Source organism: Schistocerca piceifrons, chromosome 2 (assembly GCF_021461385.2).
Source record: "Schistocerca piceifrons isolate TAMUIC-IGC-003096 chromosome 2, iqSchPice1.1, whole genome shotgun sequence".
Lineage (NCBI taxonomy): Eukaryota > Metazoa > Arthropoda > Insecta > Orthoptera > Acrididae > Schistocerca > Schistocerca piceifrons.
The window spans coordinates 962,419,800-962,433,379 of NC_060139.1; the positions used below are offsets into that span (position 1 = coordinate 962,419,800).

General features: G+C 38.4%; 1 protein-coding gene across 1 annotated transcript in view; it reads left to right on the forward strand.

Moving 5' to 3' along the window:
• The window catches only part of LOC124776022, a 290,423-nt gene that overhangs the window by 134,731 nt on the left and 142,112 nt on the right, over positions 1 to 13,580 (forward strand). The window contains exons 12-14 of the mRNA XM_047250863.1: positions 10,580 to 10,810; positions 10,901 to 11,101; positions 11,853 to 12,469. Of these exons, the coding sequence (XP_047106819.1) occupies positions 10,580 to 10,810; positions 10,901 to 11,101; positions 11,853 to 12,469 (1,049 nt within the window). The remainder of the gene's footprint in view (positions 1 to 10,579; positions 10,811 to 10,900; positions 11,102 to 11,852; positions 12,470 to 13,580) is intronic.

Sequence of the window (13,580 nt, forward strand, 5' to 3'; positions counted from 1 at the left end):
TCAGTATTTCTTTTAGCAGTGTTCGGTGCAGATGTCTCTTTGCTGCACTTGTGGGTGGCATTAGACACAGCTCGACCAAACTCTGTGCCATACAGAGCCCAAAAGGAATACCTCAGACAGACAACAACAACAAACTGTGATCCCAACTAGGTATAATCTTTATCTTTGAGCTCCTCTTCCCACTTATGTGGAACTTGTCATTCTGGTTCATTAAGTATGTGATTTTCCCTCCAGTCCCCTACATTCATCAGAATTATTACTTATAAAACCAAGGAAAATTTCGTACCCTCGCAACTCAATAATGTCGCCAGTCCTCTATAACCGTAAGCTGTATGCTTTCTTCAATCACTGTTGTGTGGCACAGGGAATGGGGATCTTGACTTAACTGCTCAAATTGCGAAAATGATACAAATCTCATAAAATAACAGCTGAGTGGTGTGGGGGAGGGGGGTTGCAAGGTTTGTTACATGTTTGGAGATAGGTGTTAGCATAAAACCTCTAGGACACCTGCCACCCCCCCCCCCCCCCCCCCCTCCCGCCAGTTGTATGAAACTTACCCAGATAAGTGGGACCCTTATTTCCTCGGTTAATTGTGGAGTTCCAGAGAAGCCTTGCCCCTTCCCTTTCCCACCCTTCTCTTTTTTGTTTTTACGGTGTATGAAAACCTCACAGTGCATGAGATGGGTATGAGCACTCACTAGTGGCCCAACTACCAAATGTAGCTCTGTTGGCTTGCATGCCATTGTGTAGTAAAAGTCAAAGGAAATATTCAAATATTAATGGATCACATTTATTTCTAAAATTAAAATAAAAGGAGGAGTGTGTAACAAGCTGTCTCCATTTTACATCCCTAAATTATTAAAGAAATTATTAAAGGAAGTGATAAAAAAACTCAGCTATAACTAAAACCATTGAACTGGCATTCTTCTTGTGCAGTTACTTATAAAGTCATATATGTAGTTGATTTCAAAGTGTTTTACAGACTGGTGACTTGTTTTAAATGTTCTTGAACGTAAAATTGTGTATTTCACAAAACACAGGAAAGTACCGTCTTGTAACTACAATATCAATGAGTCATAGTTGTAATCTGCTTGGGTGTAACAATTTCAGGGATATGAAATGGAATGATCATGTAGGCTCGCTCACTCACTGACAAGTTAGGTGACAGATTTTAATTGATTGGCAGAATAATGGGAAAGTGCAGCCAGTCTACAAAGGAAATTCTGTTAGTCTTCTGTGTGGCCCATCTTACAGCATTTCTATGAGCTCTGGTGCCATCGATCGAGTCTAGTGGTTAGCGTCACTGACTGGTTAGCTGCAGGTCTCCAGTTAAAACCCGACCACCAACAATTATTTGTTATTTCATATTTATCATTTCTGGACGGTTTTTGAAATATCTTATGTTTGTATAGCTGAAATATTCAATGATCGTGTAAATACTAGCATTCTGGAATATTCAATATTTGTGTTAATACCTGCACTCTCCATCCAAGTCAATTCTGTTCTGGCTGTATATTGGTGTTCTTAGTAAACTTGATCCCAGTGCTAAGTGTTATCTTTTATTGATGAAATAGCTTTCAGATTTCAACAAGAGTGTGGTTACAGTGTGAAATTGTTCAGTGGAGACAGTGAGTATTTCAAAACATCTATATCATGGTGGCTCCAATTTGGCAATGTAGAAGCACTCTCCTACATGGACAGGAACCAGAATACAAATGATACATCATTCTTAAGGCCTATATATTGAAGAGGCCAGTAGATGCTAAACCGTCAGTATGTCGGCTGCATATCAGACGTCCATCAGTGTTTTCTGGAGATGCTGGTAAAGATCCGACAAAATGGCTATAAGAATTTGACTGAGTCGCCAAAGACGACGTGAGATAACGTGATGTGTTTGGCAAATGTGTAACTTGTACTTGGAAGGCACAGCCCACTGAATAGAAGCTCAGTATCTGGGACAAATTTCAGGTCGGACTGATTGGTGACAGTCAGCAGTAAGTGTGCTTAGTAGAAGAAAAGTTGAAGAATAGGGCCCAACTTCCTAGAGAAACAACACAATCGTACTTGCAATATCTAGATTTCTAATCCATTCCACTGTTGTGGAATGGGCATTCATAAAATCATTCAACATGCCCTTATAGCATTGTAGGATGCACTCATCACTTACATGCCTGATAGATGGTTTCAGCACACCAGTCACAACTCGGAGACTCCACAATACCCCATTTATAGAATCAGCCAAACAACAACCACAGCCAGTATAGATTCTATTTAATTTGATCAATGGTTTCCTGTCAAATTTGACAACTACAGTATCACAGCTATATTTCTCGAACCATTCATGTTGTTGGTAATTTACAATGTGTTGGCAGTTCTTATTTCAGGGGTACTTACTTTGCTGTTACTTGTAACTAGCTCTGATTTGATCCATTATAAATGGTTTTTGAAAGCCTGCGCGTGTAGATACAATAGGTTTCTTTATAAATAAATAAATCTTCTGCTACCTGTCACGATTTTTTCTTTATTTTACTATTCGCACGACGCGTTTCGAGAAATAATTCCCATTTTCAAGTGCGTTTTTTTTTGGTGTGTATTAAGCCATTTCTTTTGATGTCAGTGTGTGTGTGTCTGCTTCATTTTGTTGACTTTTACTGTAATACATAAGAAACACGATTTTTAGTTGGGTATCAATTCTTTTTGTGAGGTTAGTGGCTAAAATTTTTAGAACAATTTGTACTTACAGTTTTCTAATGGTCCATTGTGTAGAGTCTCACACACACTTAACATCACACACAACTTGTTGTACACTTTACACATCGAAAATATCTTACATAAACAAAACAGTTACAAAGATGTTCTTACAGGTAGTTCACAGAGATAACATTATAGGTCTTCCATAGCTTAACAATTTGGCTCATGAATTACTTATATTGATTTTACAATTGTGCTTATTTCTATGTTTTACTATTTTTATTTAAGTATATTATCGAAACATCTGAAGAAATTCACTGATTCACTTTCAAGTTTTTCATTTAATATTTTATCTTCATATTTTCTTTAATGTGAATATATCTCCAGTTCTTCAAGCAAATCCATTTTATGTCCTTTATTTAGTCGGTGGAGTACTTTGACATTTTGCTCTATTTTTCCAAATGGGTGTCCTGTATTATGTATGTGTGCTGCTATTGCTGATGTAGTGTGTTTGTTGTGTGGGTATGCTCTAATGTGTTCTGTGTACCTGGTGTTGATATTTCAGCCTGTTTGTCCTACGTAGAACTTGGCGCATTCCTGGCATGTTACCTTGTATATTCCAGGGTCTGAATATGGATCATGATTACACTTTATACTATGCATTAATTCTTGGTGTAGCTTATTGGATGTAGAAAACCCAATTTTTACTCTTAAACCTTTCAAAACCTTTTGTTTAACCCATCCAGTACCGCACAGAGAAAAGAGAATATAGCATTTTCAGTTGTTAAGCAACTTCTTAAGCCGATCTGTACATTTGAGAGCAAATTATGTGATACAAAATGATCAATTATCCTTTCACACACGTTGTTGTTGTGGTCTTCAGTCCTGAGACTGGTTTGATGCAGCTCTCCATGCTACTCTATCCTGTGCAAGCTTCATCTCCCAGTACTTACTGCAACCTACATCCTTCTGAATCTGCTTAGTGTATTCATCTCTTGGTAACCTTCTACGATTTTTACCTTCCACGCTGCCCTCCAATACTAAATTTGTGATCCCTCGATGTCTCAGAACATGTCCTACCAACCGATCCCTTCTTCTAGTCAAGTTCTGCCACAAGCTCCTCTTCTCCCCAATTCTATTCAATACCTCCTCATTAGTTATGTGATCTACCCATCTAATCTTCAGCATTTTTCTGTAGCACCACATTTTGAAAGCTTCTATTCTCTTCTTGTCTAAACTATTTATCGTACAAGTTTCACTTCCATACATGGCTACACTCCATACAAATACTTTCAGAAACGACTTCCTGACATTTAAATCAATACTCGATGTTAACAAATTTTTCTTCTTCAGAAATGCTTTCCTTTCCATTGCCAGTCTACATTTTATATCCTCTCTACTTCGACCATCATCAGTTATTTTGCTCCCCAAATAGCAAAACTCCTTTACTACTTTAAGTGTCCCATTTTCTAATCGAATTCCCTCAGCATCACCCAACTTAATTAGACTACATTCCACTATCCTCGTTTTGTTTTTGTTGATGTTCATCTTATATCCTCCTTTCAAGACACTGTCCATTCCGTTCAACAGCTCTTCAAAGTCCTTTGCTGTCTCTGACAGAATTACAATGTCATCGGCGAATCTCAAAGTTTTTATGTCTTCTCCATGGATTTTAATACTTACTCTGAACTTTTCTTTTGTTTCCTTTATTGCTCGCTCAATATACAGATTGAATAACATCGGGGAGAGATTACAACCCTGTCTCACTCCCTTCCCAACCACTGCTACCCCTTTCATGTCCCTCGATTCTTATAACTGCCATCTGCTTTCTGTACAAATTGTAAATAGCCTTTCGCTCCCTGTATTGTACCCCTGCCACCTTCAAAATTTGAAAGAGAGTATTCCAATCAACATTGTCAAAAACTTTCTCTAAGTCTACAAATGCTAGAAACGTAGGTTTCTTCTAAGATACGTCGTAGGGTCAGTATTGCCTCACGTGTTCCAACATTTCTACGGAATCCAAACTGATCCTTCCCAAGCTCGGCTTCTACCAGTTTTTCCATTTGTCTGTAAAAAATTCGTGTTAGGATTTTGCAGCCATGGCTTATTAAACTGATAGTTCGGTAATTTTCACATCTGTCAACACCTGCTTTCTTTGGGATTGGAATTCTTATATTCTTCCTGAAGTCTGAAGTGTATTTTGCCTGTCTCATACATCTAGCTCACCAGATGGTAGAGTTTTGTTAGGGCTGGCTCTCCCAAGGCTATCAGTAGTTCCAGTGGAATGTTGTCTACTCCCGGGGCCTTGTTTCGACTTAGGTCTTTCAGTGCTCTGTCAAACTCTTCTCGCAGTATCATATCTCCCCTTTCCTCTTCATCCACATCCTCTTCCATTTCCATAATATTGGCCTCAAGAAAATCGCCATGGTATAGACCCTCTATATACTCCTTCCACCTTTCTGCTTTCCCTTCTTTGCTTAGAACTGGGTTTCCATCAAAGCTCTTGATATTCATGCAAGTGGTTCTCTTTTCTCCAAAAGGCCTCTTTAATTTTCCTGTAGGCAGTATCTATCTTACCCCTACTGATATACACCTCCACATCCTTACATTTGTCCTCTAGCCATCCCTGAGTAGCCATTTTGCACTTCCTGTTGATCTAATTTTTATTCCTTTTTGCCAGCTTCATTTACTGCATTTTTGTATTTTCTCCTTTCATCAATTAAATTCAATATCTCTTCTGTTACCAAGGATTTCTACTAGCCCTCGTCTTTTTACCTACTTGATCCACTGCTACCTTCACTATTTCATCTCTCAAAGCTACCCATTCTTCTTCTACTGTATTTCTTTCCCCCATTCTTGTCAATCATTCCCTAATGCTCTCCCTGAAACTCTCTACAACGTCTGGTTCTGTCAGTTTATCCAGGTCCCATCTCCTTACTTTTTGCAGTTTCTTCAGTTTTAATGTACAGTTCATCACCAATCTGTCCTTGGAAGTGTCTTACAGTATAAAACCTGGTTCCTAAATCTCTGTCTGTCTGAAACCTTCCAGTAGCTTATTCCATGTATACAATCTTCTGACATGATTCTTGACCCAAGTGTTAGCTATGATTATGTTATGCTCTGTGCAATTCCTCTTACATTCCTTACCCCCATTCCATATTCACCTACTACGTTTCCTTCTCTTCCTTTTCCTACTATCAAATTCCACTATTAAATTTTCATCTCCCTTCACTATCTGAATTATTTATTTTATCTCATCATTGATTTCATCAATCTCTTAATCATCTGCAGAGCTAGTTGGCATATAAACTTGTACTACTGTGGTAGGCGTGTGCTTTGTATCTATCTTGGCCACAATAATGTGTTCACTATGCTTTTTGTAGTAGCTTACCCGCATCCCCACCCCCACACCCCCATGTTTATTTATTTATTTTTGTTTGTTTAAAGCTACTCCTGCATTAGCCCTATTTGATTTTGTATTTATAACCCTGTATTCACCTGACCAGAAGTCTTATTCCTCCTGCCACGATATCAAATTTAAACTATCCATTTCCCTTTTCAAATTTTCTAACCTTCCTGCCTGATTAAGGGATCTGACATTTCACGCTCCAACATGTGGAATGCCAGTTTTCTTTCTCCTGATAGCGACGTCCTCCTGAGTACTCCCCGCCCGGAGATCCGAATGGGGGAATATTTTACCACCGGAATATTTTACCCAAGAGGACGCCATCATCATTTAACCATACAGTAAAGCTGCATGTCCTTGGGGAAAAAATTACGGCTGTAGTTTCCCCTTGCTTTCAGCTGTTCACAGTAGCAGCAGAGCAAGGCCATTTTGGTGAGTGTTACAAGGCCAGATCAGTCAATCATCCAGACTGTTGCCACTGCAACTACTGAAAAGGCAGCTGCCCCTTTTCAGAAACCACGTGTTTGTCTGGCCTCTCAACAGATACCCCTCCGTTGTGGTTGCACCTACGGTACGGCTATCTGTATCACTCGGGCACGCAAGCCTCCCCACCAGTGGTAAGGTCAATGGTTCATTGGGGGGCGGGGGGGGGGGGGGTACTTGTTAATATAGTAGTAAAATCTTTGCACCTGTTTCTTACTGTATTATATTTTACAAATAAATTTTGGACCCCTCTCCTTACTTACCATTTTGCATCTTCTGGATCTGAAATAGTATCATTACGCAAGACAAGATTTTCCTTGATTTTATAAGTAATAATTCTGATGGATGTGGTGGACTTGTGGGGAAAAACTCATGCTGTAGTAGCATGTACCTGAAAAACCATGACCAATTCCACATTGATTGGAAGAGGGATAGTGTCATTTTCTCAGGAATTAAAGTTATCTCTTGTTGGGATCATAGTTTCTCTTGATTATGTTTTGTTGTTGTTGTTGTTGTTGTTGTTGGTGGTGGTGGTGGTGGTGGTGGTGGTGGTGGTGGTGGTGGTTTGTTTGTTTGTGGTATTCATTTGGCATCAAGCGGCACCGAGTTTGGTCAAGCCACGCATGGCATCACTTGCAAGTGTAGCAAAGATACGTCTGTGGCGTATGCTGCTCCAAGAAATACCGATGACCTGTACATCCAATGGACAAGAATGTCTCTGGCATTAAGACTTCAGTGTATGTTCATGTTAAGAACTTGTCTGTAAAATGTAGTGAGAGTGAATTGTCATATAGAGTGTAAATATTAAACAGTTTTTTAGCCACAAGTTGTTGAGTTGCTCTTTCACTAGAGTTACTACAATGAGTAACTGAGGAGAAGTATGTTGGAAGTCCACTTTGACTGTATCATAAGTGTTTGACAGATGTGGACTCTCGCACGACTATGGAACAGTGTGGAAAGAATGGAAACGAGTCAGCAACTGCACACAGACACTTACTCGAAGGATGCTGGCAGCAGAAGCTAGTCCTCAAGTACATCGCCCTTGTATAGACCCTCTATATACTCCTTCCAGCTTTCTGCTTTCCCTTCTTTGCTTAGAACTGGTTTTCCATCTGAGCTCTTCATACTCATGCAAGTGGTTCTCCTTTCTCCAAAGGTCTCTTTAATTTTCCTGTAGGCAGTATCTATCTTACCCCTAGTGAGATACTCCTCTACATCCTTACATTTGTCCTCTAGCCATTCCTGCTTAGCCGTTTTGCACTTCGTGTTGATATCATTTTTGAGATGTTTGTATTCCTTTTTGCCTACTTCATTTATTGCATTTTTATATTTTCTCCTTTCATCAATTAAATTCAGTATTTCTTCTGTTACCCAAGGGTTTCTACTAGCCCTTGTCTTTTTACCTATTTGCTCCTCTGCTGCGTTCACTATTTTATCCCTCAAAGCTACCCATTCTTCTTATACTGTATTTCTTTCCCGCATTGCTGTCAATTGTTCCCTTATGCTCTCCCTGAAACTCTGTACAACCTCTGGTTTAGTCAGTTTATCCAGGTCCCATCTCCTTAAATTCCCACCTTTTCGCAGTTTCCTCAGTTTTAATCTACAGTTCATAACCAATGGATTGTGGTCAGAGTCCACATCTGCCCCTGGAAATGTCTTAAAATTTAAGACCTGTTCCTAAATCTGTCTTACCATTATATAATCTATCTGACACCTTCTAGTATTTCCAGGATTCTTCCATGTGTACAACCTTCTTTTATGATTCTTGAGCCAAGTGTTAGCTATGATTAAGTTATGCTCTGTGCAAAATTCTACCAGACGGCTTCCTCTTTCATTTCTTACCCCCACTCCATATTCACCTACTATGTTTCCTTCTCTCACTCTTCCAACTCTCGAATTCCAGTCACCCATGACTATTAAATTTTCGTTTCTCTTGACTACCTGAATAATTTCTTTTATCTCATCATACAATTCATCAGTTTCTTCATCATCTGCAGAGCTAGTTGGCATATAAACTTGTACTACTGTAGTAGGCATGGGCTTCGTGTCTATCTTGGCCACAATAATGCGTTCACTATGCTGTTTGTAGTAGCTTGCCCGTACTCCTATTTTTTTATTCATTATTAAACCTACTCCTGCATTACCCCTATTTGATTTTGTATTTATAACCCTGTATTCACCTGACCAAAAGTCTTGTTCCTCCTGCCACTGAACTTCACTAATTTCCACTATTTCTAACTTTAACCTATCCATTTTCCTTTTTAAATTTTCTAACCTACCTGCCCGATTAAGGGATCTGATGTTCCACGCTCGATCCGTAGAACGCCAGTTTTCTTTCTCCTGATAACGACGTCCTCTTGAGTAGTCCGCGCTCGGAGATCCGAATGGGGGACTATTTCACCTCCGGAATATTTTACCCTAGAGGACGCCATCATCGTTTAACCATACAGTAAAGCTGCATGCCCTCGGGAAAAATTATGGCTGTAGTTTCCCCTTGCTTTCAGCCGTTCGCAGTACCAGAACAGCAAGGCCATTTTGGTTAGTGTTACAGGGCCAGATCAGTCAATCATCCAGACTGTTGCCCCTGAAACTACTGAAAAGGCAGCTGCCCCTCTTCAGGAACCACACGTTTGTCTGGCCTCTCAACAGATACCCCTCCGTTGTGGTTGCACGTACAGTACGGCTATCTGTATCATTGAGACACGCAAGCCTCCCCACCAACGGCAAGGTCCATGGCTCATGGGGGGTTTCATACACAGCCTTTTCAATAACTTTAGCAAACACTGATGGCATAGAAATAGGCCTAAAATTGTCTACATTGTCCCTTTCCCCCTTTTTATAAAACGACTTTACTACTGAGTACTTTAATCATTCAGGAAACTGACCACTCTTAAAGGAAAATCACAAATATGGCTAAGCACAGGGCTGACATGTACAACACAGTACTTCAATATCCTGCTAGGCACCCCATCATATCCATGAGTCCTTATTCTTCAATGATTTATTTATTGACTCGATTTCCCCCTTGTCAGTATCACAGAGGAGTATTTCAGACATCAATCTTGGAAAGGCATTTTCCAGGAGTTTTATGATTCCTTGTAGAAATTAAGTTTTTTACTCAATTCATCAGCAAAGCTCAGAAAATGACTGTTAAATACTGTACATTTATCTGATATATCAGTAAAAGAAATATTTTTACTACGAACTGACTTTATATCATCGACCTTGTGCTGCTGACCAGACACTTCCTTCACAACTGACCCTGTGGTTTTAATTTTACCCTGTGAATTAACTATTCTATTTGCATACCACATACTCTTTGCCTTTCTAATAACATTTTTAAACACCTGTCTTGTCACAGATCCTCAAAGTCTCTGGTTCAAGCTTTCCAATCGGCTTCGAATGACTGAAAGTGACGACAGCACACACTTGAAACACTGTATTTGGTCAGTTACAGTTTATTACTGCAACAAGAAGTCAAAACAGATATTCTGTGGCCATAAATACAAGTATACAAATCATTCACATTAAGACAGAAACGCACAGTGCTGTTTAGTATGGGTATATAATTTTAATTTTTGTCAGCACTGTAAATCAGTCAAGGAAGTTGGGCATTAAGAAAATGAACTTATGATCACAGAATCTGGGGTTATCTCTTGTCCAGCAATCCTGATTTGTATTTGTGCAGACTTTCAGAAATAACTCCAGATGAATCCCATATTCAAAACTCATTGTGAAATTTGTAATATGTTAATCTTGTTACAGTAACAAATTGTGATACTAATTTTAACTTATGTGTGGTGTAAAACTTATTATAAACTCTATTGTGACACACCATTCAAATACAAAATAAGTAAAATAACCAGAAGTGACTTTTGCGGATACTGAAAGGTTCTCACAATAAAGTAAGTCACCGGTTGTAAAAGTATGTAGTATCCTTCTGTAACTGTATATGTTTTTGTCCATTCTCATGAAATGTTGTATTTTCTTTTATTACAGGAAAATAAACAAAAAGTGGCAGAATGTATATTAAACAATACAACATTGCACCACCTAAGGTCCATTATAAAAGATTTCTTGAAACAGTACTTTTTAAAAAATAATTTGAATGCAGATTATGTGCTACTTCATTATACTCAGAATCTTGCAAACTATTCCTGCAATTACTATCAAGATTCATCCTGGGAAAACACTGTATCTATTATCAGTGGCTATATTCAGAATATTGAGGTACATTCTAGAGAAATTTTTATGCTGGTCCAGACGTTTTGTAGTAAGTTTAAAGTAATGTAATTTTAGCTAATGTTGATCTTGTTTTAGGATCGTATAGAATGCATCTTGTATATCATAAAAAAAGCTTCAGTACCTTGGAGCACTGCCATAGCAGAAATGGCAGAAGCTGGAGCAAATCTGAAACATCCTCGAGCATCCGACATTAGATATGAGCAGATCAGCGTAAAGTCAAAATTAATTTTAAAAAAATATGGCATCGTGAAACCATCTCAACAAGACACAAGAAATGTAAGTTAATAGCCAAGAAGATCTATCTTTCTACCTGTTGTATTAATTAATGTTGCTTGTGGAAGGATGTGTAACATACTTGCATATTCTTAATGGTGGTATTTTTGTGTTATATTTTATAATCCACCTGTAGCAAGTATATTATTGTGCTTTTACATACTCTTTTTCACATACCATATGTTATTATAAGATGAGGTTTTTTCCTCAAGTTTGTCATACAGCTTTCGGCCAGTCCACACACACACACACACACACACACACACACACACACACACACACACACTCACACACTCACACACACTCTGCGATGCTGGAGTTGGCGGTCGTGTGTGTTAGTGTGTGTACTGGCTGAAAGCTATATGTGAGTGTTTTTTAATCGTGCCTGTCTGCAGCATGATGTGTCTTCATTACAGTAAGTAGCGATCTATCTTTTCCTACGTTGTTGACATTCCTACCTGGAGTTTAGATTGTTTGATTTTAATTTCCTAATTTTGTAGTTAATGCCTCATTTACTGTAACTGTGCTGCACTTAATTCTGTTGACTTTGGTTTACTTTATAATCTTATTCTTTTATCTAAAACTTCTTGCTGGTAATCATACATTCAATCCTATTTCTAATACTGCTGTTACCTATGCAATTTGTCACTGTCCAGAATAAATGGCACTAAATGTTCCTTGTTATAGTTTACAGTAAGCCAGTTTAGATTTTTGTATGTTTTTCTGGTGACACCCTTATTTTATTTTGTTACAGACACGTGTTTCGTTAGACAATATACACTATGTTATAAAGCAGGACAGAGATGAAATGCACAGTGATGTAGTACAGTTGATGGAAGCATCTCCACAACTGAAGTCCCAAGCATACTTGTACCTTGCCAATTTTTATATGGAAAAAGGATGCCAGAAAGAAGCTTTTGCCACTGTTGAAATGCTTGATAAAGAGTTACTTGTAGAGTTGTGTGAGAAAATGGTATATAAGATAGATTACTTTTTGCAATCAGAGTTGCTCAGTGATATCAGCAGCAATTATATAACTGCTTTGGGTTATATTGTTGACAAATATGGAAATGAACTGGCGGAACTGCGAAGTATTCCTGTACAAGAGTTGAAGAATATGCATACTCTAAAATGTGAATTTGGAATGGCAGTGAAGTTAGACCAGTACGTGTCAGAAAGATTTCGTAAGGATGTCATTAGAAAGTATACTTTGCGCATGTTGAAAAGTAACTTTGAATCCTATGATTCCATGAAATATGATTTAGAAAGACTGACATACCTTCTTCAGTTTTCATATGAAGAGGGTTTTCTAGTGGCTGCACAACAAGCCTGTGATGAAAAGGAACTCGATGTTGCTCGTTTACTTGCAGGGTGAGTATGTTCTGTATCAGTATCTAAGGACTTATGCTCATTATAACCACTTAAGTCTTATTTAAAGTCTGTTCGTCAGCATTTATTATCAAGTCATATAGAACACTGTGTTTATGCTAAGGTAGTATGATAAGGTGCAAAGTTGCCAGCCTAGCACAGGTACTGGTACTGGTATCAATGGATTTCTCCATTTGTTGTGTTTGTGCTTGCTACTGTACTTGAGCAGTCAGCATGTGCGACTGCCATGCGACGAACACTATTTTGATCGTAGTACTGATATATTTCCTTGGTGGGAGCTAACTGTAATTGGGTGTAGTCAGCCTTGTTGGGCCTGTTGACGAGCTTCTTCAAGGAGAAGTAGCAACTGCCAAGAAACTGACAGAGGCTGAAACAGTGGTGTGCCGGACAAGTGCCCCTCCATATCACATCCAAGGATGCCTTGGCAGAAAATGTGTGGTCGTCAGGACCTGATTGTGGAGTTAGTTTGAACTTCCAAGCTCTGAAGTCTGTGCCTTTCATATGTTGTGCTTCACAATCCTCCTTGCATTTTTTCTCAATATATCATCATCATCATTATTATTTTGATTATTTTCTTTAACCATTTACATCTTGGACATCACTTTTATTTCTCAGTACAGAATAACTAACAAAAACACCAGAAGCAAAGAATTGTCACCTATGGTTACAAAAGTAAATCACTTAAACAGCATGTCACTATATTTTGTTTTAGAAAACACATTAGAATTGTAAAGTAAACTGATCATAAGGCGCTACAGATAATGGTCTTAAAGTGTACTCGTAGCAATGAGAGACTCTTAGGTTAATTGTGGAAATACAGCATGTGAAAATGGAATTGTCAGTTTGAGTGGGTGCCCAAAGAAATCTGTGTTACTGAGTGAGTACCCAGAACCCATTATCAGTTGGAGGTTGCTGATCTAACAGCATTCAGGGGTAACAAAAATTTATTTCGTGTAATTATTGACTGAACCTAAAAAATTAAAATGCTGTCATAATCTACTAATATAGATGGATAAACTTAGTTAAAAAACATGATAAGACAAGTATTACAGTTGGAAACTGTGTTTGTCTTGAGGCAGTGGAACTGACAATG